General features: G+C 49.8%; 1 protein-coding gene across 4 annotated transcripts in view; it reads left to right on the top strand.

Annotated features, from left to right (window-relative positions):
- The window catches only part of PLA2R1 (phospholipase A2 receptor 1), a 171,970-nt gene that overhangs the window by 144,924 nt on the left and 4,726 nt on the right, over positions 1-22,320 (top strand). Inside the window, exons 24-26 of one of the 4 annotated variants that reach the window (XM_073647076.1) lie at positions 215-383; positions 5,029-5,067; positions 15,867-19,109. In XM_073647076.1, coding sequence (XP_073503177.1) covers positions 215-383; positions 5,029-5,067; positions 15,867-16,057 — 399 coding nt within the window. In that variant the 3' untranslated portion in view covers positions 16,058-19,109. Of the gene's footprint in view, positions 1-214; positions 384-5,028; positions 5,068-6,551; positions 6,687-15,866; positions 19,110-22,320 lie in introns of those variants that run through there. The other 3 variants (XM_073647078.1, XM_073647077.1, XM_073647079.1) reach the window with 3 other exon arrangements.

A 22,320-nucleotide genomic window follows, 5' to 3' on the forward strand; every position in this document is an offset into this window, starting at 1 on the left:
AGTAAGGTCACATATATAGTGATTATGGTGCAGGACATTCAGCTGAAAACAGCGCTGGCGTCCAAGTGCTCCCTGACTCGCACCCGCTGCGACCATGATCGTTACACCCCTGAGTAGGGATATTGCTATGTAGAATAAAAGTATTATAACATGTTTATTATGCATTCATCTTACTGTGGGATTAAAGTGAAATCTTTTTTATGCATATGACCAGAGCGGAGACGACTTTCGGTGGCTAGATGGCACGACGTCTCTATTTACATCATGGGCAGAGAAAGAGTCACCGTCCGATGGGAGCTGTGTGTACATTGACACTAGTGGGTATTGGACAGCTGAAGACTGTGATACAGAACTGCAGGGGGCGTTATGTCTTCCATCAACAGGTACAATAATAAACACACATTGCCTTCTCTGACTGTTGGGTGTAACCCAAGTCTATGTGCACTTACTGGTGAGCCGGAGATAGAGAGCTGATGTCCAAGAGCCGAAAGCACAAGCTACTTAAACACCAGTGAGGAAAAGATGGACATCAAGAAATATAGACTTATGTCTACCTTCAGCCTAAAAAGAACCTGAAACTATGAAAATTAGCTTTAGTAAAATGGAGTTTGGAAATTCACTTTAAAGAAGGATATTTATTTTTAACAACCAAGACCCTAAGAACTAAAAGTGAGGACCTTCAAAATAGTCTCATGTAGAACTTTTGAGATAGGTTTCAAACTTTCTAATACACAGGTGCACAAGCCATAATTGTTACCCAGTGCAGGGCCCGAGGTGCAATGTGTGACTTGCATGCTTTCTTTTGTGTACCTTTAATCCTTGTGTCAAGCACCATCTCCTCAGGTGTTTTGACCAATAGACATTTTATTGGAGGCTTTTTACAGCAAATCCTCTAGACCCACCTAACACTCCAGACAAGAAGACACGTGGCCAGGAGGAGGACATGCATGGGCAAGCTGGTGAATGCTCAGCTGTTTCCATGTTCCAAATTGGTGGGATTCCTAAGTGGATATATCACAGATGATCTCAGATATCTTTTAATATTTTTTGGACCTTCAACATTATTCAATTTAACAGTCTGATCCACACATCAGAAAGGCTTGGGCTCCATCATCTGTTTTTAATAGTTTAGTATCTACTTATGAAAAAAATTGTGTCCACTTCTGGTTACATCAAATTGTGATCTGGGGAATTTTAAGGCCAAGTTTCATCTCTCATCATGTTCCTCAAACAATTTTCTCAACAATTTATTCAGTGTGGTAGGGAAATTTTCCTGCTGCCATTAAGGAATATCATTGCCTTGTAGGAGGGTAGGTAGATGAAAACTGTCAAAGCAACTTATACATGATGCCAGGACCCAAGGTTTCCCAGCAATTCATTGCCAAGAGCATCCTAATCGTTTCCCCATAGTGCATCCTGGTGCTATCTTTTCCCCAGATAAGTTACACAGATACACCCAACCATCCACATGACGTAAAAGAAGACATACTTCATTAGCCCTGGCCACCTTCTTCCATTGCAGTATAGACCAGTTCTGATGCTCGCATGCCCAATGTAATCAGTGGATAAGGTTCAGTATGACCACTCAGATCAGTTTGCAAGTACCTGGACCCAAGCTGCAATGGACTGTGTACTCTGACATCTTTCAATTATTGTCAGCATTCCCTTTTTTGGAGTTTCTTTTCAGTGGAATCGGACCACACAGACTAGCAATTGCTCCTCGCGTACTTTGACGAGCTTTGGGCACCCCTGACTCTGTTGCAAGTTCATTTGTTGTAGGTTCTAACCACTAAATATCTGGAGCATCACACAGCACCTGCTATTTTGGAGATGCTCTGTCCCAGTTGTCAAGCCATCAGAATTTGTCCCTTGTCAAAGTCGCTCGGATCCTTACACATGTTTCCTCTTTCTAACATATCAACTTCAGGAACTAGCTATTCACTTATTGGATAGTATCAATTTGTAGCGGACAGGTCAGTAATCTGTGGCTCTCGGACAGGAGCCCTGAGAACCTCTTCCTGCCTGTCGGCATCTGTGGCTCTTCTTTTAAATAGCCAGCTTGGCACAACGTCATGTTGCAGCGTAATGCCCATTGGCGGATTATATTGAGGGCAATCTGGACTACCGCCCGGGGCCCGAGGCTCCTAGGGGGCCCATGGCCAGATTGCCCTCATTATAATATGTGCGGCGCCAATGCGACACGCACTGGCAGGCAGAGGTGGGGGTGTCCCCGAACCGCTCCCCCAGAAGCTTCTCAGGGCCACTGCTTCTTCTTTGGCCGGGCCAGCACTGCACCTGTTAACTTCCTTCTGTGCTGGCCCGGCCGCGTCACAGCTAGGAGACATGGCCCTGTGCGGGGCTGTGTCTGCTAGCATGATGTCACGCAGTGTGCGCCCTGCACTGCTGCTTACCACCGGAGAGGAGCTGGAGCCGAGCCGGGGGATGGTGAGTGAGTGAGTGTGTGTATGTGTCACAGTGTGTGTGTGTGTGCAGATATCATTGTGTGATGTCTGTTTATATGTATTTTTGTGTTTCAAATGTGTTTATGCGTGTCTGTATATGTTTGTGTGTGCGCGTGACTGCGTGCGGCCTCCCGCTGTATCTGGGGGGCGCCGTGCGGCCTCCCGCTGTGTATAGATGGCGCCGTGCGGCCCTCTGCTGTGTATGGATGGCGCCGTGCAGCCCCCTGCTGTGTATAGATGGCGCCGTGCCTCCCGCTGTATCTGGGGGGCGCCGTGCGGCCTCCCGCTGTGTATAGATGGCGCCGTGTGGCCCTCTGCTGTGTATAGATGGCACCGTGCGGCCTCCCGCTGTATCTGGGGGGCGCCGTGCGGCCTCCCGCTGTGTATAGCTGGCGCTGTGCGGCCTCCCGCTGTGTATATATGGCTATGCACAGCCTCCCGCTGTGTATAGATGGCTACGTGCGGCCTCCCGCTGTGTATAGATGGCTATGTACAGCCTCCCGCTGTGTATAAATGGCTACGTGCGGCCTCCTGCTGTGTATAGATGGCTACCTGCGGCCTCCCGCTGTGTATAGATGGCTACATGCGGCTCCCTGCTGTGTATAGATGTCGCCGTGCGGCCTCCCGCTGTGTATAGATGGCTACGTGCGGCCTCCCGCTGTGTATAGATGGCTACGTGCGGCCTCCCGCTGTGTATAGATGGCTACGTGCGGCCTTCCGCTGTGTATAGATGGCTACTTGCGGCCTCCCACTGTGTATAGATGGCACAGTGCAGCCTCCTGCTGTGTATAGATGGCTACGTGCTGCCTTCTGCTGTGTATAGGAGGATTGTGGCAGCTCATATTGTGAGTAGGGTCTCATACTGTATATAGGGGATGTCCGCATACTTAATTGTGCTCAATATTAAGTCATACAATTAATGTAAAAAAAATATTATAATTAATATATTAATATTGTGCCAAATTAATTTCACATGAACTATCACATGACCTATCAAAGGGGGTAGGGCCCATGCCTTCTAAACTACCCGGGGCCCTTGCTACTCTTAATCCATCCCTAGTAATGCCAGTTAATCAAAAGAAGAGCCGCGAATGCCGTCAGGTAGGAGGCAGTTCTCAAGGATCCCATCTAGCAGCCACAGATTACCAACCAGTCCGCTGGACCGCGTCTTGAGAATCAATTCGCACCAACTCTGCTTATTCCGTAATATATCTCACTTGAAGACAGGTGCCATTTTTAACTTGATACATTCTTCCATACATGTCACGCCTCTGTTTTCGGGTATCCCGAGGCTAGGGGCTCCTTCCCTGTCCCTAACGCTAGGGGTGCCCTAGCTATCCCTGTTCCTCGGATTACTTCTAATGGTGAAGACGCCAGGGCCACATACCTTGCTGAATTCCTGAATCCGCCCTTAGTCTGTTCCCTCCTCCCACCCAGGGAAGAGGGGAGTAGTAGTGTATGGTAATACACTAATCAGACTAACAAGGTAATACAAACAGGGATAAAGGAAATTACCAATCATACAAATATGCTCTCACAAACAACAAAGGGAAACATCAGGAATGAAGGAAGGAGAAAACCAAAGCAGGAGAAGGAGAGGATTTGCACACAACTAAACCCATGCAACAGTCTTTAGCTAAATCCACCAAATGCCTTCTCAAACAACAAAACTTCATCAACTCCTAAACCATGCAGCATGAAGCTAACTATGGCAATACATGTTTGCCAGAGTCCAGTATATATAGGAGAGGGGAGTGGTCAACAGTGAACAGCTGAGAGCATCAAGGCAGGTAAGCTTCCAGGAGTTCTCAACTGAGCAGATTAACCCCTGCACTGCTAGAAGAAACCTGCACCATTCAATATGAAGGGGAAGTGCTTCTAATCAGTGCAGAAGTAGGAGAAATCAGACAGCAAGGTCTTCGGGATCCTCTCTGTCGCGGTAAACCAGTGACAGTACAGATCTAAAACAAAACCACCGTAGTGATCACAATTTTTTTTTCCATATAATGCTCAACTACCATGCTAAAATAGTTCTGCCAAACAGTTTCTAACTTGTATCGCACTACAGTGCTCAATGGGATTTCTACATGAAAACAACATTCGTCCATAAACCCTAAGGCACATAGATGGCAAAGAAGGGGCCCCCACACTCAGGATTGCCCTCTTCAGTGCCAAAATGTAAAATTGCTTTGTAAGAGCGGCTCCTGCTCTGATGGACTCCAGCTATCCATGTTTTACAAGAAGAGCCATATATATGAATGCCCACCAAGCGAAAGTAAATTTGTGTTGTGTAAATCTCTGGCTGACCACAGGGGCCATATATACACTGTTACATCTGATCACAATGGTGGCTCTTATTCTTTACATTGTGCCTTTTCAAAAAGTTTATATAAAAGTATGTCTGTAACATTCTAAAACACAGAAATAACGTGTTTTTGGTTATTTAGCGCTGCAAATCCATGTAACGGGATCCCTTTACATTTTCAGGCTACAAAATACAGTATATAATGTATATAATGCCATATATATACCTACACCTGAAAATATATTTATGTGTATCCCTCAGGCCATTTGGTTTCCTTTATTCGGACATATTCTTACAGAGGTGAGTCTACTTTTTTTTATAATAATAGTATCTTTTTAGGTATTTGAGGAGCCTCCGGACCTCCTCAGTCTCCAGGGTCTGAGTACTACTCCAATTTCTGTACCCCAGAAAGTTACACTCCTATTTATTTTTATATGTATATTTCATTAGCATATTTAAATTAATTTTCTAAAACACTCAAAATAAAAGATGAAGCATGGCTCTTCTTCTAAGGGTTAGTACATGCATAATCCACCATCATGGGCTGGAGTACGGCACAATATTGTTTTTTTTACGAAATCCATGCAATTCTAGCAGTACAAGCCAGATCACCAAGTACATAGTATAGAGGTCCATGCTACAGTTGGGTCCTTGTAGAATGGGGGCCCACTTTTCAGTTGGTCCCGTTCTCTTTGCTACAAAGTGGCAGGAGCCTATGTAGACTATGTGCAAGGGTTGAAAATTATTATTTTGCTAACCCTCTTACAAATCAGACTGTCTTTTTAGCTCGCCGCAAAGTCATGCTAAAACTGTAGCAGCCAGTAGCCCAGGAATTAAGCTTGTTGTCTGAGTTAAACTGGGTAGTTACTTAAGGACTGGATTCCCTCCATTCTGGGTCAGTTGCAGAGATGTGGAAGGAGCTATGCTGCCCGAGTTAGCCCAGGTTACAGAGGGCATATTGGCCAGGTTACAGAGGGGATATTGCCCATGTAACAATGGGGATATTGCCCAGGTTACAGAGTGGATATTGCCTGGGATACAGAGGGGATATTGCCCAGGTTACAGAGGGGATATTGCCCAGGTTACAGGGGGGATATTGCCCAGGTTACAGAGGGGATATTGCCCAGGTTACAGAGGGAACATTGCCCAGGTTACAGAGGGAACATTGCCCAGGTTACAGAGGGGATATTGCCCAGGTTACAGAGGGGATATTGCCCGGGTTACAGAGGGGATATTGCCCGGGTTACAGAGGGGATATTGCCCTTGTTACAGAGGAGATATTGCCCAGGTTACAGAGGGGATATTGCATCTGTGACTTTCTTGAGTGGAGGAAGCCACTTGTAAGGAGAGGAGGAAGTGACCACCCTGAAGTTGAGGATGAGGAGTCTCGTAAGGCTGCCTCTTGCAGTAATCAGGCACTGTTTAATCCTAAGTGAAGGGCCGCTATGCCCTATTACCCGACCATGAAGTACATGAAAGATGTTAGCAAGATTGTGAAGTGCGTGAACAACAAGGAAGTTGCCACCATAATTGTGATGCTTGTTGTATGAGCAAGGTACAGCTGAAGACACATGCACCAGAAAAGTCGTCAGCGCAAGTGTCTCCCAGGAAGTGAGTGACTGAGAAGCGGACAGATGCAGAAGCATGGCTTTTTATTGTGTGGCCAAGACGAGACCTGATTTTTGGAGGAGAACTGCAGAGATTGTAAATACTTATGTTGATACTGAAACGTTTAAGGCAAATATCTCATCTTTATTATCTCATTCTTTATTACTGTTATTAAGAGACTTTGTTGTCTCCGTGCTTCTGCACCATCCCGAGATGAGAACCCCCAGCGAGGACCGTTCTGAACCTATTGGCCCAAATGTCATGGAAGAAGGGGGAAGCAAAACTCAGCAGCATAATGGACTGCATATTGTGGCAAAAGGTGGCTACTTTGAAGAACCTAGAATATAAGACATATTTTCAGTTGTTTCACACTTTTTTGTTAAGTATATAATTCCACATGTGTTAATTCATTGTTTTGATGCCTTCAGTGTGAATGTACAATTTTCATAGTTATGAAAATACAGAAAAATCTTTAAATGAGAAGGTGTGTCCAAACTTTTGGTCTGTACTGTATATACAGTGCATTGTGAAAGTATTTGGCCCCCTTGCACTTTTCTACCTTTTGCCACATTTCTGGCTTCAAACATAAAGATATAAAATTCAAATTTTTTGGGGAAGAATCAACAACAAGTGGGACACCATCGTGAAGTGGAACGAAATTTATTGGATATTTTAAACTTTTTAACAAATTAAAAACTGAAAAGTAGGGCATGCAATATTATTCGGCCCCCTTGAGTTAATACTTTGTAGCACCACCTTTTGCTGCGATTACAGCTGCAAGTCGCTTGGGGTATGTCACTATCAGTTTTGCACATCCAGAGGCTGAAATTCTTGCCCATTCTTCCTTGCAAAACAGCTCGAGCTCATTGAGGTTGGATGGAGGGCGTTTGTGAACAGCAGTTTTCAGCTCTTTCCATAGATTCTCAATTGGATTCAGGTCTGGACTTTGACTTGGCCATTCTAACACCTGGATACGTTTATTTTTGCTGGGACGTAGATTTTGATAAATATCCGTCCCAGTCTCAGGTTTTTTGCAGACTCCAACAGGTTTTCTTCCAGAATGGTCCTGTATTTGGCTTCGTCCATCTTCACATCAATTTTAACCATCTTCCCTGTCCCTGCTGAAGAAAAGCAGGCCCAAACCATGATGCTGCCACCACCATGTTTGACAGTGGGGATGGTGTTTTGAGGGTGATGAGCTGTGTTGCTTTTACGCCAAACATATCGTTTTGCATTGTGGCCAAAAAGTTAGATTTTGGTTTCATCTGACCATAGCACCTTATTACACATGTTTGGTGTGTCTCCCAGGTGGCTTGTGGCAAACTTCAAACGAGACTTTTTATGGATATCTTTGAGAAATGGCTTTCTTCTTGCCACTCTTCCATAAAGGCCAGACTTGTGCAGTGTACGACTGATTGTTGTCCTATGGACCGACTCTCCCACCTCAGCTGTAGATCTCTGCAGTTCATCCAGAGTGATCACGGGCCTTTTGGCTGCATCTCTGATCAGTTGTCTCCTTGTTCGAGATTAAAGTTTGGAGGGACTGACGGGTCTTGGTAGATTTGCAGTGGTCTGATACTTCCATTTCAATATGATCGCTTGCACAGTGCTCCTTGAGATGTTTTAAACTTGAGAAATCTTTTTGTATCCAAATCCGGCTTTAAACTTCGCCACAACAGTATCTCAGACTTGCCTGGTGTGTTCCTTGGTCTTCATGATGCTCTCTGTACTTGAAACAGAACCCTGAGACTATCACAGAGCAGGTGCATTTATACGGAGACTTGATTACACACAGGTGGATTCTATTTATCATTACCAGTCATTTAGGACAACATTAGATCATTCAGAGATCCTCACTGAACTTCTGGAGTGAGTTTGCTGCACTGAAAGTAAAGGGGCCGAATAATATTGCACGCCCCACTTTTCAGTTTTTAATTTGGTAAAAAGTTTAAAATATCCAATAAATTTTGTTCCACTTCACGATTGTGTCCCACTTGTTGTTGATTCTTCCCCAAAAAATTAGAATTTTATATCTTTATGTTTGAAGCCAGAAATGTGGCAAAAGGTAGTGTGGCACCCCAGGGGTCTGGTTTCCACAGTAACAGCAATGTTATGTCTGAGAGCAGGTGGGAGGTCTCTTGGTCAGGAATCCTATGCATGCCACACCTCCTGCCCAGTCCTGGGAGGGGAAGAACTTCCCCTATATAAACCTGGGGCTGAGGCAGGGTTAGAGAGTTCAGAGGGAGAGTTCAGCCAGGAGGGCTGACAGGGAGCTGTGGCTCCGGCTGGGCCCAGCTCCTGGGCCATGCCAGAAGTAGAGACAGAGAAGAGAAGCAGCTATGGGAAGAAACAACAGGAGCTCTGTGGAAGCAGTGTTACAAGGAGTCAGGGGCTGGCAGCTGCAGAGCTCGCCCTGACTGAGAAGATTTCTTACCGGACCCGGAGTCCGAGGCTGTGGGGACTAACTCCTACCCAGCAGCAGAATCCGTCAGGCAGGGGATTTCAGGTCCTCTGGCCAAGAAACCCGAAGGCACGGTCACACGCATGGGACCAGCACCGCCGTCGTGGAGCGGAAGCTACTAGAAGGCCCCGAGTCACCGGCCATACGGGTGAGCACCACACGGTACACTCAGGGACGTGGGCTACTTATACCCGCCTCTAGCAAGGTAGCCAGAAGAGTACAGTTAGTTTGGGAGGCCTACAACTCCTGGCCAGGGGAGATCCCATCTGCTCAAGGACTGACCAGGCCCCAATCGCTAGCCAGTACTCCGGGAGGGTCTATCTTTGTCACCAGTAAAGACCCTGAACTACACCGTACCGTCTCCGAGTGGTTCCTGCTACCCCCATCATCCACGTCGGCTGCCCTGAGGCCATACCCCTCCCGTTGGGGGTTATACCATCCCCGCTGCACCATCCTTCCACCGGCCTCAGCGGTCTGCTCTGCAGCGGCAGCTCCAAAGCTGCATTCAACGGGTGGCGTAGTCATCCAACATCTACCGCTGATACAGCGCCACTTAGTCTGACTCCCTGGGCACGGACCGGATCACCGCCACGAGACTACAACCCTCAAAAGATCCGGCTCCGGGTAAGCTCCCGCGTGCGCAACGCTGCGCGACACAGGCCCAGGGGTGCGTCAGTAGGTTCAAGGGGGCCAAATACTTTCACAATGCACTGTATATGTATATATATAATTTATATTTTAATAGCGCCAACATATTCCGCAGCACTTTACAATTTTACTCTCTTCTGTGTTTGCCTAAGCATCGACTGCCATTTGTGCCAAATTTCGGATGCATGCATGTGACTCGCCCCCTGGGCCGTGGGGCACTTGGAGCCGGGCAACAGGGAAACGATGGGGGTAGTGGTGGCGACCCGGTTCCGTGGCTCAGGGTGGTCAGACCAGTGGTAGTCTGCTATGTGCTGTAGGTAATGTCCGACTACGCCACCCGTGGATTGCGGCTATTATGAACCGCCGCTGCAAGGCAGACCGCTGAGGCTGATGGTGTTTGCAGCTGAGGTAGTGTAACTCCCCACGGGAAGAGTGCAGCCCCAGGGCTGTGTAGTAGATGGTGGGGGTGATGGTGCAGGGAGTCCCAGTGCCTTTAGTGCTGGCGAAGCAAAAAGCACAAAGACAACGTGTTGCAGTCCAGGGTCTTTAACTCACAGTTCGTATATTCCCAGTCACTTCTGTCAGCAATGACCGCCCAAGCCATGCTGCGTCCACCAGGTGAGGGGCTCTGTCAACCCCCAGGCAGTTCAGGAATATGGCACAGGACCCCTTTCCATCCTTCCTCTGGCTTGCCCCACCAGTGACCAACTTTTGTCCAGCTACCGCGGATCTGCGCGGGTAAACGTGGGCCCCGTTCCCCGCTGTCCTATATGGTGCCTTCCTAGCAGGTTTGGTGAGGTGTCGCACCAATAAATGATCACGACCTCCGGTCTTTGGCTGAGGGTAGTTTCTCCTCCACCAACTTGGGATCCGGTACCCTTAATCTGCCTGACCCTTCACCCGGTATTCTCATGGGCTCTTAGGGTCCCTTCTGCCTTCTTGTTTCTGAGCCCTTCTACACTTTGGGTACTTCTCTTTTCTTTGCTGTTCCTTTCTGTTTCTGTTCCTTTCTGTTTCTGTTCCTTCCTTCTGGCTCCGGCCTTCACCCTAGGCCTGCCTCGTGGAGCTGGGCCCAGACTGAGCCACAGCCCCCTGTCAGCCCTCTCTGGCTGAACTCCTTCTCTCACTTCTCTGACTGACCTTCTCCTCCCAGAACTAAGATGGTGCCCACCTTATATACCTTCCCCTAGTGTGTGAGCTCAGGTGACCAGTGTAGCACCCTGAGGATTCGGCTGCTACAGGGGTATTGCACCTCAACCCAGAGGTGTGGTATTCCACTCCCGGGTAAGGATGGAGTGTGGGACTGAGCCCAGAAAGCTGCATGCACTACACACATCCCATTTCCGAGGAGCAGACCAACGGTACTCCCACTTAGAAATGTGCAGGTACGACCGAGTCTGTTCCTGGCTGGAGTGGGAGGGGGGTGGTACATCCCAAGTAGTGTAGGGGCAGATAGGGGGAGCAGCCTGGGTAAAGATAGGAGCTCATTGGGTGCTGGTCACCTGAGCTCACACATAGAGGGAGTATTTAAGGTGGGCACCATCTAAGATCAGGGTCAGTCAGTCAGTCTGTGAGGAGCAGAGCAGCCCCAGGCCCAGAGAGAGTGAGAGAGGAGAGTCAGAAGGACCCAGAGAAAACAAGCAGGAACTCTGAGAACCCATATACAAACCTAGGGTGAAGAGTTGGCAAAAGGGTACCGGATCCCAAACTGGTGGGGGCTCAAGCACACCTCAGCCAGAGACCGGAGGCCGTGGGCAGGATCTGCCACGGCCACCCACCACATCCACCCTGAAGGCAAACCACGTGTAGGGTCAGGGAACCCAAGGCCAAGGGTTTCCCAACAGAAGGCCCGAGGGAGCTGGACCTAGGTGGATCCCTGGTGGGGACGGCCAGAAGACAGGACAGGAAGGAGGGCTCAGGGTCACGCTCCGGACTTGCTTGGGGGGTGGCTGAATCCAGGACCTGGTGGACGCAGCACGGCTCGGGTGGTCACTTGAAGCTGGAGTGACCGGAACATCAGCAGTAAGTAAATACCCTAAACTGCACAACCCGACTCTGTCTTTAATTACCATCTATGCTGCACCACCACAACCCCCATCCTCTGCACCTGACCCCCTGAGGCCATACCCCTCCCGTTGGGGGTTATACCATCTAAAGCTGCACCAACACCATCAGCCTCAGCGGACCCTGCTGCAGCGGCGGCCGTAGTGACCGCAATACAACGGGTGGCGTAGTCGACATAAAGAACTTTATAACATCTGTAGGACTGCCACATACTCTGAGCTTGACACCCTGGGCACGGACCGGGTCACAGCCACTCGGAAGACTACAACCCCCCATCTGATCCGGCTCCGGGTATTCCCCTAAAGAATATGGCCCAGGGGGTGCGTCAACTTTGGCGTAGTCGGCAGGATACCGTGCCCGCAACACCCGGGTACTGCGTGCCTGAAGAAAAGAACAAGTTTACCTCAAAAAGAAGTCTCCTGCCGGTTCCGGAGGGTCCCCGCCATCGGACTCCATCACAGATCGATTCCAGACGGTTGTCCGCCATTAACAGCTTTTTCCCGCCATTTGCAGAGTTTCCCGCCACTGGGAAGCAATTCCCGCCATTTCCAAAGGTTTCCCGCCTTGGAAGTGCGGACGCCATTATGGGCGTGCCAGAGGGTGGTGAGAGGCCGCCTCCCATCGTGGGCCAGGACCGAAAATGGCGCCAAAAGTGGAAACCGCCCCCACCAACAGAGACTGTGATGCTAGAGGTGTCTGTCAGCGTGAAAGAACTGCCCCTGGAGCTGACAATCACCAAGTGGCCCCGGGACCGCCCTCGAAGTGGGAGGACTGAGAAGAAGAGAGCAAAGATGGGTGTCGCCTGGAGCAGTCTGGAGAGAGCGCACCCGGAGACAAGAAGCCTAGAGCTGAGTCCAGAAGAAGCTTACCCGGAGATGGGAGAAGAGCAGAGCAGCACCGACCCGTTGGTCAGGAGCCTGCTAGAAGCGACGACCCCACTAGGCTTAGTGGAGGTCTTGGCACAGCTCCCCCGAGATCGGGAGTGTGCGCAGACTGCGCTGGAGGGCCTCGCACGGAGGATGGCCCGGGTGCAACGAGAGACGTTGGCGGAGTGGAGCCGAGAGATGGCCCAGCAGACAAGAACCCGTCAGCGGAGCACGCCACCCGAGACGAGGAGACAGACCGCCTCTGAGGATGGCGCAGGAGGACTGAAGGCCGGAGACGGCGCCGGAAAGGGAGCCGAACGAAAGGAGGCAGGTAAAGGGGACGTCTCTACCCCAAACCGGGAAACCGCGTACCTGCCCCAGCTCCCCGTCGCAGAGCCCGAAGTACCCCCTGCCGTGCCCGTAACCGCAACGTCACCGCCACAGACTAGGCCTCAACCGGAAGCCGCAGCCGCGACCCCTGTGACGTCACACGCCTCGACCCCGAGCGTGACCAAGCAGGAAGTACCACCAGCCTGGTCGCAAGGCCTAGTACCCCCGGGCGCCGCAATACCAACAGCGCCCCCTACCTCCGCGGAGCCACCGGCCTGGTCGCAGGGCCAAGTAGCCCAGGGCGCCGCCGTCCTTACGGTGCCCTTCACTTTCCAGGTGCCCCAGGCCTGGCCGCAAGGCCTGGGCAACCCGGGCGCCACCACCACCGCGCCCATAAAACCAAGAGTGCCGCATCTGGGAGAAGATCTGTTTGCCCAACATACGTGCCCGGATGGGCAGCCCTTTATTTGGCCACCGGAGTTTCACCATCCCCGACTCCGGAAAGAGAGACCCCTAGATGAACCCCTGATCCCGGCTCCAAAGCCCGTAAAGAGGATCTCGCCCCCGCTAGCAGAAGCGCAGTTTGAGTGGGACCCCACCGGAGAAGACCTCATGGGGTTCACTCAGGAGACCCGGGCAGCTGCAGCGGAGCGTGCAGAGTGCTGCCGCCAGCAGCTCGAGGTCTTTGAGAGGGAGCGGAGAGAGAGGCGGGTCCGGGAACAACAAGCCCAGATAAGGAGCGCAGAGCAGAAGAGCCGGGCCAGGAGGAGTCCCCGTGCAGCTCATGGTCCCCCTTCCACCGGGACTGTGATCAAGTTCAATATGCAGCACGGGTGGGGCTTCATCCGAGATCACCGCACCCCAGGCGACGTCTTCGTGACAAGAAGAGACGTTGAGTCCCACCTACCGGAGGGACACAGAGGACGAGACCTGTATATAGGGGACGAGGTCACCTTCACCCGGCACAAGTGTGCCAAAGGACCCTACGCCCTCCATGTGCATCGCCTGATGGAGGAGGAGCTGCGGTGTGAGGAAGAACAAGAGGACCCGGACGGGTCTGAAGCTAAAGGTAACCACAAAGAAAGAGCAGGAGGACGTCGTCGTTGAGTACGGCAGAGTAGAAGCTGTATATAGTTACCCGTAGGGGTACCAAAGAAACTGTTGCTGATAATATAGTCCCCGTTGGGACCAGCAAGTGTGAACTGTTTACCCGTTTATCCCTTAAATCCCACTGACCGAGGACTGAGAGCGGTCATTCCTCCCTAATACTTGGCCGAGGACTGAGAGCGGCCATATCCCTTGTAAATAGTTGCGCGTCCTAAAGCGCCCCTACTGGTTTTATAGGAAAGCCACGAGTTCCAAAGACTGTCGCACTTTTCCTGGGCACACGTTGCACAGTGTCCGGAGGAGGAGCCAGAGGCGACGAGAATGTTATTAATATGAAAAGTTTTATGATGATGCTGATATATATATGCTATTTTATATGTTTTTATTATGTTGTTTATATGAAAAAAAAAAAATGTATGTTTGTGGATGTTTTATATCTTACAGCCCGAGGACGTGCTGTGATTTACCAGGGGGGAATGTAGCACCCTGAGGATTCGGCTGCTACAGGGGTATTGCACCTCAACCCAGAGGTGTGGTATTCCACTCCCGGGTAAGGATGGAGTGTGGGACTGAGCCCAGAAAGCTGCATGCACTACACACATCCCATTTCCGAGGAGCAGACCAACGGTACTCCCACTTAGAAATGTGCAGGTACGACCGAGTCTGTTCCTGGCTGGAGTGGGAGGGGGGTGGTACATCCCAAGTAGTGTAGGGGCAGATAGGGGGAGCAGCCTGGGTAAAGATAGGAGCTCATTGGGTGCTGGTCACCTGAGCTCACACATAGAGGGAGTATTTAAGGTGGGCACCATCTAAGATCAGGGTCAGTCAGTCAGTCTGTGAGGAGCAGAGCAGCCCCAGGCCCAGAGAGAGTGAGAGAGGAGAGTCAGAAGGACCCAGAGAAAACAAGCAGGAACTCTGAGAACCCATATACAAACCTAGGGTGAAGAGTTGGCAAAAGGGTACCGGATCCCAAACTGGTGGGGGCTCAAGCACACCTCAGCCAGAGACCGGAGGCCGTGGGCAGGATCTGCCACGGCCACCCACCACATCCACCCTGAAGGCAAACCACGTGTAGGGTCAGGGAACCCAAGGCCAAGGGTTTCCCAACAGAAGGCCCGAGGGAGCTGGACCTAGGTGGATCCCTGGTGGGGACGGCCAGAAGACAGGACAGGAAGGAGGGCTCAGGGTCACGCTCCGGACTTGCTTGGGGGGTGGCTGAATCCAGGACCTGGTGGACGCAGCACGGCTCGGGTGGTCACTTGAAGCTGGAGTGACCGGAACATCAGCAGTAAGTAAATACCCTAAACTGCACAACCCGACTCTGTCTTTAATTACCATCTATGCTGCACCACCACAACCCCCATCCTCTGCACCTGACCCCCTGAGGCCATACCCCTCCCGTTGGGGGTTATACCATCTAAAGCTGCACCAACACCATCAGCCTCAGCGGACCCTGCTGCAGCGGCGGCCATAGTGACCGCAATACAACGGGTGGCGTAGTCGACATAAAGAACTTTATAACATCTGTAGGACTGCCACATACTCTGAGCTTGACACCCTGGGCACGGACCGGGTCACAGCCACTCGGAAGACTACAACCCCCCATCTGATCCGGCTCCGGGTATTCCCCTAAAGAATATGGCCCAGGGGGTGCGTCACCAGCAACCAATGAGCTCCTACCTATGCTCAGAAACCGTCCCCTTCTGCTGGGTTTTCCTCCCCCCTCCCCACTCCAGCCAGGGACATGGTCTGTCGTGCCTGCATTACTGTATAAATGGGAGCACCGTTAAGCTGTCCCCCGGAAATGGGGTGTGTGTGATGCATGCTGCTAACTGAGCCCTGGTCCATACTCCATCCTTACCCGGGAATGGAATATCACACCTCTGGCAGAGGTGCAATACCCCTGTAGCGGCCGAACCCTCGGGGCGCTACACATGTGCATTTGCCGTATTGCTGTATTGTTTTGCATTATTACTATTATTTTTTTTTCTAACATTTCTATTTTTTTCTTGTAGCCAGAAATAATTTTCTTATACCAGCTGCTCTGGTCTCAACAGTTGTGATTTTCTTATTTCTATGGTACATTCTTAAAAAGAAGAGGTTCAATTCAAGTCCCAACAGCCAGAGATTACAAAGCACCCAGTTCATCCCAGAGACACAATCATGCATACCTATTGCGAACATGGATAAAAGTGAAAACCAGTAGTCCAAAAAAAAAAAAAAAGCAAAAAAACATGTAATAACATTTTAATATTCTAGTTTGAAGACCGGAATTGATTAAGCTGACCATACACAGTAGCCAAGGGATGAACGCTTGTTGCTATTTCACCCAAGCATGCATGTGCGCTGTCCAAGCATGCATGTTTATTTCTATAGGGAGATGGGAATTAGACGCTGGCGGACTCCTAGACATCTCCAAACAAAGAATCGTTCATGCTGATCATCGGAGGTCTGGAAGCTCAAAAACAAATTAAATCATTAGCCAATCATGTCCGTGTGTAAGGGGGCGCACCAATGAGAACTGCTTGAGAAGTGAAAAGCCCTTTCTCCACCACTGTGGCCACCAGTGAAATACCTTGTAGCCTGTACCATTTTATGTAGCACCTTGTTATGCCATGTTATCATATATGTGAATGTCTTTATTATGTTGTGCACAAAAATGGTATTTACTGTAGATGTTCATTTCTGCATGTCAGAACAGATTTCATTGTATACAATGGGCTTTAAGCAACCGGTCAGCGATTTTGCGGTGCCTGTGCTTGGCTCTTCTAGTAAAAAAAATAAATCCAGGCTGACTGGCAATGTAAGGCTAGGTACACACTTTATTTGTGGCCATTGTCCGGTGCATATCTTCAGGGGGATGTATGCACCCAAGAGTGGCCACAGTCAGGATGGATGCCAAGTCATCCATCCACCATAGGGACCCATTCTAAAAAAAGGTATATCACATGGTATAAGTTTCCTTTGCAGTCTGGTGCACTTTCCTAAACAGTAAAACAAACGCAGGCTCATGACAGCCAGACGGAGACCCAACTAACACAATTTTGGTCTCTTTCTCATGAATTAGGGGCCTATGGCAATGTTGTAGAATACATCTGGAAAAGCTTCCACCATATGGTGTAAGCTCAGAGCACAGACGCAGTGTACACCTAGGTTTACTAATGCAGTTTTGGGTTATCTATGCATCTTCACGGGAGACAACCAGTAAGTGAGAAAGTGAAATCAGGCAAAGTGTAGCACAGCCATTGTGCACCTGTCCTGTTAGAGCAATGAGAGGGTTCATGGTTGGATTTTGGGCTGACGAAGAGAGGTAAAGATCTTGAGAGAAGATGGGGTGGTTATGAACTCCTGCCTATGCCTTGAGCCTATTCTGGACTGCTGTAGGTTTGGGCTTGTTGGAGTGAGTTCTCAAGAGGATGCTAATGGTTAACGAAGTACAGACCTGCTGGTTTAGAGACTGACAATACCAGGCTACCAAGTCAAGCACCTCAACTACGCGTTAACCTGTGAAGTGTGCCAAGAGGAATATCCTGTGAAGTGTTAAAAGAGACTGTTCTTGTTGCTTTTAGCTACTGCCGGCTGTGGTTTATAAAACTGTTTTTGTTGCCAGTAATAACTGCCAAGCTCAGCGTCTCAACGCTGAAGTGTAACTGTAGCACCCCGAGGGCTCGGCTGCTACAGGGGTATTGCACCTCAAACCAGAGGTGTGATATTCCACTCCCAGGTAAGGATGGTGTGTGGACTAGGGCTCGTTAGGCTGCATGCACCACACACACCCCATTTCCGAGGGACAGCTCAACTGTGCTCCCACAGAAGTGCAGGCACGACAGCATCTGTTCCTGGCTGGAGTGGGGAGGGGGAGGAAAACCCAGTGGTGTAGGAGCAGATAGGGGTGGGTCTCTGGGCATAGGTAGGAGCCCATTGGTTGCTAGTCACCTGGGCTCAGGTGGTAGAAGGAGGTATATAAGGTGGGCACCATCTTAGAGTAGTCAGTTCAGTCAGGAGAAAGAAGAAGAAGTTGAGTCTGAAGAGAAGTGACAGGGAGCAGAGCTGCTGCATGGGCTCTGCTCCACGGGCAGGCCTTGTCAGGAGGCCGGGGCCTGAGAGAGAGAGAGAGAGGAGAAGGAACAGCAAAGGAAGTAAGAAAGGAAACAAGGAACTGGAACACAGAGAAAGGCCCAGAGACACGAAGGCAGAAGGAACCCCAAAGGCCCAGGAGATTGCGGGTGAAGGGTTGGCAGAGCAGGGTACCGGAACCCAAATTGGTGGAGGTAACAGATTCCTCAGCCAAGGACCGGAGGTTGTGACCACATCTTGGTGCGACCCCTCACTACATCCACCAGGAAAGCATACCACATAGGGTCAGGGAAACCGGAGATAGGTTTCGCCAAGAGAAGGCCCGAGGAAGCTCGACAAAGGTGGGTCACTGGGGAGGACGGCCAGAGAAGGGAAGAGAAGGGAGCCCTGTGCCACGCTCTGGAATTGCCTGGGAGTTGGTCGAGCCCCTTGCCTGGTGAACGCAGCACGGCTCAGGCGGTCCTTCATGCGCACAAGTGACCTGGATGAGAACTGTGAGTAAAGCATTGGAAACTGCACCACTCGTCTCTGTGTTTCATCGCCGCACCAGCACCATTAGTACTGGGACGCTCACACCATCACTCCCATCATCCACACTAGCTGCCCTGAGGCAATACTTCTCCCGTGGGGAGTTATCCCATACTCGGCTGCGCAAACAACATCAGCCTCAGCGGTCTGCAGCGCGGCAGCGGTCCCCACTGACCGCAATCCACGGGTGGCGTAGTCGGACATTTGTTATTACACTAAGACTGCCACTGAATTGACCACCCTGGGCACGGACCGGGTCAGCGCCACGGAGACTACAACCCCCAGCGATCCGGCTCCGGGTATCCCCTGCACAACACAGGCCCAGGGGGCGCGTCATAACCATCAAGCTCCATATCTGAAGTGTAAGTACCAAGATTTGTACCGTCATTCTGTTGTGTAACCACCAAGCCGTGCTACAGTTTTTCTGTGTAACCATTATGTTTGTTCCTTCACCAAAAGACTGTGCAAGTTACCTAAAATTTAGTAAACCCATGTTCCAGATGAAACCTGCTGCATTCATGTAATTCAGCCATCACCGAGACAGAGAATCATGTTATGAGCAGTAAGCACAGACAAAAAACTTATCCTCTTATAAATGGGTACCAATGTCTTTTATTTAATGTGTATGGCGAGTTTGAAGGTGTTGTGTAGGACTGCTCATCAATATCAGATTAGAGAGAATCCTACACTTTTGCCCAGGAAATCAATCAAGGAAAGGGGTATAAAGTGCAGCAACAAGGAAGATCGAAAGTTATAACGATCTCAGAGGAAGGCCTGGAGGAGACAGTGCACAAAAAGTCTGCATACAGTGGATACGGAAAGTATTCAGACCTCTTTAAATTTTCACTCTTTGTTTCATTGCAGCCATTTTGTAAATTCTAAAAAGTTCATTTTTTTCTCATTAATGTACACTCTGCACTGAATGATGAAAAATTTAAAGGGGTCTGAATACTTTCCGTACCCACTGTATTCTGCATATTGCATGAAATGTTACTATAGTCATGTTGACTGTGGTAGTGAGCAAGAGTGGCCCGTGTCAGACAGATGGTGTGAATACCGGTCCAGACCCTGGGATGCCGGCAGGTAGGATGTGGTTCATAAGGCTCCTGTCCGGAGGACACAGAATACTAACCTGTCTCCTGTGAATTTATTCTCTCATCTCTAGTTTTTACCATTCACAAATGTATTGTTCCCTGAGATGAAACCCACATCTATCTGACATTTGTAACATAACCTGAGGATATCCCAAAAAAGTTTCCCATGAGCATACCCCTTTAAAGAAGACATGTCATTTGCTCAAAAAGTTGAGTTAAATAACTTAGAAAAATCTCTGAGCTCCCCTGATTCTGCCGCTCTTTTCTGTTTTGCACTCCATTGCTAAATTGCAGCGTTTTTCACATTTGTTGCCTTTGGAGGGCAGTATGTGAAATTTCTGCTTGAAGTCCAACTGGGTATTATTCAGAGTCTTCACTATGGACATGCGCTTTCAATTCTCCCTCCCAGATGCTGCCAATCACAGCCCGGCAGCTGCTCTTACATTCTTGGCAGTGTCTGAGAGGGAGAGATGAAAGTGCACAACCCCAGAGAAGACTCTGAAGAAACACCCACTTGGACTGCAAGCAGAGATTTCACATAGTGCGCTCCAAAAGCAACAAATTTGAATATCTCTGCGATGAAGTGACGCAGCGCAAATTGGAAAAGAGAGGAGCAGAATAAGGGAAGCTCAGGTTTTTTTTTTATAATTTATTTAACTCAATTTTCTATTTGAGGGAGTGACAGGTCTTCTTTCAGGAGGAATAGAAACCTTCAAGAATAAATCCTAAAGTCATTTCTGCATTAGTTCTCTCTGCTCATTCTACTTCTGAGTTTGTGATGTTATTATTCTGTGCTGGAAACTATTGATGGGTCATGAGTAGTGTTGAGCATTCCGATACTGAAATATCGGGTATCGGCCGATATTCGCGGTATCGGAATTCCGATACTTAATTCCGATACTTTTACAATATCGAATACCGGAATCGGAAGTTTCCATAATGCCTGCGCTCTGCAGTGTCTCTGAAGGATGACAAGCTGGATGGCAGCGCTCAGCTGAGATCCAGCCTGTCATCAGAATGCCATCCCGGGCGGGGAGCGCAGCACCAAGGAGCGGGGAGCGAAGAACCCGGGCGGGGAAGCCGGCAGTGAAAAGACTTCACCGCCGGCTTTCCCGTTCTGTGCTGCGCTTTCCCGCCGGTTATTTCAAATGAACAGCTGAGGTATCAGGTGATGCCGATAAGCTGTTCATTTGAAGTCGCCGCGGTGCCCTCAGAGGGTTCATGTGAGTTCATGCTTGACTGCATTGCATGAACTCACATGAACTTTCCCACGGCCGCACAGGTCAGCCTCACCTCCCAGACCGGTCATGATTGGTGTGTGTGGGTGTCTGTGCGGGTGTGCGCGGTGTGTGGGGTGTCTGTGCGGTGTCTGCGGGTGTGTGCGGTGTGTGTGCGGTGTCTGTGCGATGTCTGCGAGTGTGTGCGGTGTCTGTGCGATGTCTGCGGGTGTGTGCGGTGTCTGTGCGATGTCTGCGGGTGTGTGCATGCAGGCAGACATAGGCCGATGTGACACTACTACTCCCATCGGCCTATGTCTGTCCCCCGTCCACTCGTGCCAGCAGGATCAGCTCGATGGGAGCAGTAGTTCCCATCAGCCTGATCCTGCTATTTAAATTGCCCTACTGTGTCCCCAATAAATTTTAAATACATGTCATTGGTGGCCAGTGGTTACCTACAATAAATTAGTTCATACATTACCTGTCCCCGCCGATCGCCACCTAAAATAAAGTAAAAAATAAAAAACTACACCTACACTCACCTAGACACCTAATTCCCCGAAGCCATCGATCTCCTGTAATAAAATCTAAAATAATAAACCACAACCTTATCCTTACCCCTCCGTAGCAGTCCACGAGTGTCCCACGATGATCTCCAGTTCAGAGCAGCCACATAGAATGTGACCGCTCTGAACCGCTGCCTCCGCTAGAATGATGGGGCCGTAAAGCAGCCCCGTCATTGCATAAGCGGGTTCGCCGGAGTTCAGGCAGCGCTGCTCCGGTCAGCTCCTTTACGGCCCTGCTGTATCGTGAGAAATTCCCACGGTACAGCAGTGCCGTAAAGGAGGTCTCCGGAGCTGCGCTGCCTGAATGCACTCCGGTGACCTCAGTCAGTGGCTCCCGCTGCCGGGAGCGGACGTGTTCCCGGCAGTGTGAGCTTACAGCAGCCATGCACAGCTGTCACCATCTCCAGATGTGACAGCTGTGCATGGGAGATCAGCGCAGGAACGTGGACAGGTAACTATTTTTTTTTAGTAAACTAAGAATTAAATAAAATGGTGTGTTTTATTTCAAATAAATTATTTTTTTCTGGGTGTAGTGTGTGTTTTCTTTTTAACACTTTGTAGGTTAGTAATGGGGGGTGTCTTATAGACGCCCATCATTACTAACCTGGGCTTCATGGCAGCTGGCGCTGACATGAACCCCAGCCCCATTACCCCCTGCCACCGCACCAGGGCAGCGTGGAAGAGCGAGGCTAAGTGCCAGAATTGGCGCATCCTATGGATGCGCCATTTCTGGGGCGGCTGACGGCTGGTGTTTCTAGCCTGGGAGGGGGCCAATATTCATGGCACCCTTCCTGGGCTATTAATATCAGCCCCCAGCTGTCTGCCTAGCCTTTGCTAGCTATTAAAATAGGGGGGACCCCACGTCATTTTTTTGGGGGGGTCCCCCATTTTAATAGCTAGTAAAGGCTAGGTATTCAGCTGGGGGCTGATATTAGTAGTCTGGGAAGCTCCGTGGGTATTACCCCCTTCCCAGGCTTCAAACATCTG

Source organism: Phyllobates terribilis, unplaced genomic scaffold, assembly GCF_046119375.1.
Source record: "Phyllobates terribilis strain yellow unplaced genomic scaffold, ASM4611937v1 Scaffold_9__5_contigs__length_417890890, whole genome shotgun sequence".
NCBI classification, from domain to species: domain Eukaryota; kingdom Metazoa; phylum Chordata; class Amphibia; order Anura; family Dendrobatidae; genus Phyllobates; species Phyllobates terribilis.